Source organism: Odontomachus brunneus, unplaced genomic scaffold (assembly GCF_010583005.1).
Source record: "Odontomachus brunneus isolate Ranch 3 - 2012 unplaced genomic scaffold, Obru_v1 Obru_scaffold_229, whole genome shotgun sequence".
Taxonomy (NCBI): domain Eukaryota; kingdom Metazoa; phylum Arthropoda; class Insecta; order Hymenoptera; family Formicidae; genus Odontomachus; species Odontomachus brunneus.
The window spans coordinates 43,135-45,740 of record NW_022639679.1 but is presented as its reverse complement, the minus strand read 5'-3'; the positions used below and the strand labels follow the sequence as shown (position 1 = coordinate 45,740).

The 2,606-nt window shown below is 36.9% G+C and overlaps 2 protein-coding genes across 7 annotated transcripts in view; one reads left to right on the top strand and one right to left on the bottom strand.

The window, feature by feature from the left end:
• The window catches only part of LOC116852487, a 3,522-nt gene extending 1,545 nt beyond the window's left edge, over positions 1-1,977 (bottom strand). Inside the window, exon 1 of the mRNA XM_032832926.1 lies at positions 17-1,977. Coding sequence (XP_032688817.1) covers positions 17-505 — 489 coding nt within the window. The 5' untranslated portion in view covers positions 506-1,977. The remainder of the gene's footprint in view (positions 1-16) is intronic.
• The window catches only part of LOC116852486, a 45,186-nt gene that overhangs the window by 19,086 nt on the left and 23,494 nt on the right, over positions 1-2,606 (top strand). Inside the window, exon 3 of one of the 6 annotated variants that reach the window (XM_032832921.1) lies at positions 2,224-2,294. The exons of the other annotated variants lie outside the window; for them this stretch is intronic. Within the exon in view, the coding sequence (XP_032688812.1) occupies positions 2,224-2,279 (56 nt within the window). The 3' untranslated portion in view covers positions 2,280-2,294. Of the gene's footprint in view, positions 1-2,223; positions 2,295-2,606 lie in introns of those variants that run through there. 6 annotated transcript variants of the gene reach the window in all.

The window sequence follows — 2,606 nt, the reverse complement described above, 5'->3', positions numbered from 1 at the left end:
GAATGACTTCTTGGACCTGTGACGTAAGTGGAGCTGGATGTTTATATTCTAACAAAACGTTATTAGCTTCGGCTTGTTTCCATTTACACCATGATGATTCATCGGGCGGACACTTATCGTGTTGTGGATTCTCATCCGTCGAGCACTTGTGATAAAAAGTAGCCCATATTGCATCTTTCATAGCATCGACAGAATCAGAATTACGGACTATTGCTAAACCGTAGTATGTCGATAAGTCATTTATTGAGGCATCAGTTAATTTTCCAGGACCCTTATCACCAAGTCCTTTATTGTTTTTCTTAGCGGCTCTCAGTCGAGAATCCATACGTTTTTTTACATGTCCAATGCACTCTTTTTTTGTAATTGGAAGTTCATCTCCATACGGCTTACTGTCTAAGAGCGCCTTGAATGTTTTTGTGTCACCATCACCGATATAATTAATATATTTGACTTTATGAAGTGTCTCAGATCTCGCAAATATTTCGACCACACCATCCACTTCCATTTTCTCAGTGTGATTGCTTACGCAATGTTCTTCATGGTCTTCATACCACGCTTCAAATTCCTCATCGTTTTTCTTTTGCCAATAATTGCAAGCCTGACAAAAAGTAGACTTGACGATCAAATCCACAACTTTATCTGAATACTTTCCAATTAACGTGACAACTCCAAACAATGACGAATAGCCTCTTTTACTCTATGTTCCATCGCCCGAGACAGTTAAGTGCAAAGGTTCATTTCCTGTTTCAGTATTTTTTTCCTTCTCTTCTGATGCTGCCTTTAGTATGACAATATCATAAACTGGCAGTCCAGATGTTTTCAAGGCATGCATAATATTGGTCGTTAGTCCTTGACCTAAGTCCATCAAACCACAAAAAGTATTGATACCTTGTAATCCAACTCTAATGAGACACATTGCAAAAACTATTCGTCGATTTATTTCAAACGATTTATTGTTTATTTTGGGACAAGAATCAATTTCAGTTGAGTCACAATCGCAATCAACAACAATTTTAAATCCCAAACCTTGTTCTCCTCTCACATAAAAATTTACATCACTGTCACATTTTTTACATTTCAGTAAAGTTTTCAGTATATTAAAAACAAACAAGAAGTGTATAATTCGATATCCATGCATGGCATCGATTGTGATTTCAAAATCGTCTTTATTCTTCAGTTTTTTTGCGGAAGTACTAGCGAACGACACCTCTGTTTCATTTGTATGTCGATTTCCATAAAATTTTCTTCTCTTGCATTTATGTCCAGGCCGCACATTACTTGCTTTACTTCCTTTCGTATTAACGAACATAATGCAAAACCGAAAAAATAATTGTAAATAATCGAAAACTTGAAGAACGTCCTTCCACTTCAACGTTTCGAAGTATACTGAAATAAAAATGAAGAAAATGACCTGGCTAACGTCCTAACGGTGGTCATGTAGAAATATAACAAAAGAATAATAGAGCAGCTGCAAAGAGGGCGACACGCATATAAGCCGCAGCGCTCCGCCCTAGCGCTCCGCAAGACTACCTGACTTTTCAACAGGCTGTAACTCGATCAATTTTTGGAATTTTGACTTGAAATTTTTACCACATATTTTTGAAAGTACAATATTTAAGAATATGTAAAAAAAATTAATTTTTTTGATCCAACAAGGTAGAAATCTCCCTTAAGAGAGCTGATAAAGTTTCAATGTCATTTCAAGATCAGTGGACACATTTTCGGAAAAAAATGTTTCAAACATAAGTTTTCTTTTTTTCACCGTAGAATCTGAATCTGCAAAAAAAATAGTATTCCATTTAAAAAACTAAATTTCCGGTATAAACAATCCACTTCCGATCAATACTGAAAGTTGAATATAGCACTATTTAATAGAGCGTGCTCAACTTAGTGAAAAAATGTTTTGAATTTTTAATAAAATGTTGATCCCTTTATTTTAAATAGATAGTACGGGGGGTTTGAAACACCCTGTGTGTGTGTGTGTGTGTGTGTGTGTGTGTCTGTGTGTCTGCGTGTCTGTGTGTCTGTGTGCTGTGTGCTGTGTGTGTGTGTGTCTGTCTGTGTGTCTGTGTGTGTGTGTGTGTGTGTGTGTGTGTAAAATTAATCTGGGAATGAAATAATTTATATGATATATCTTTAACTTGTCAATTTATATTGATTTTAAATGAAGTTTAGCTCTTCTATTTGATTCCTAACTATTTTTATACTTGAAAATTTACTCAGTACTGGTCGGAAGCAAACTCGAGAATTTCAGGTACCTTCAGGTTTCTAGTCTATAATCTTGGCTGCTGCGCTACTTCTTCAATTGATACTGACAAGGAGATGACGCCAATTAGGAAATCGCTTTTCCAACGAGTCATAGTGCGTTCGATAGCTTACATGTAGCTAATAAAAACCCTAAAGGCGTTTGTGCCAATGGGCCTTCGTTTAGGAGAAATTACAAAACAAAGTTAGGGTCACGCAACTATGTCCCATGTAAAGAAGAACATTAGAATCTTTTTCGAGTAAGCGGCGTAGCTGAGCCGACTAAGGCTCCCGTCCATACATTTTTGCGCCGGCGGCGTGCGTTCGAGTCCCGCCGACGACTGCTTCGCTTTTTTTTTTTT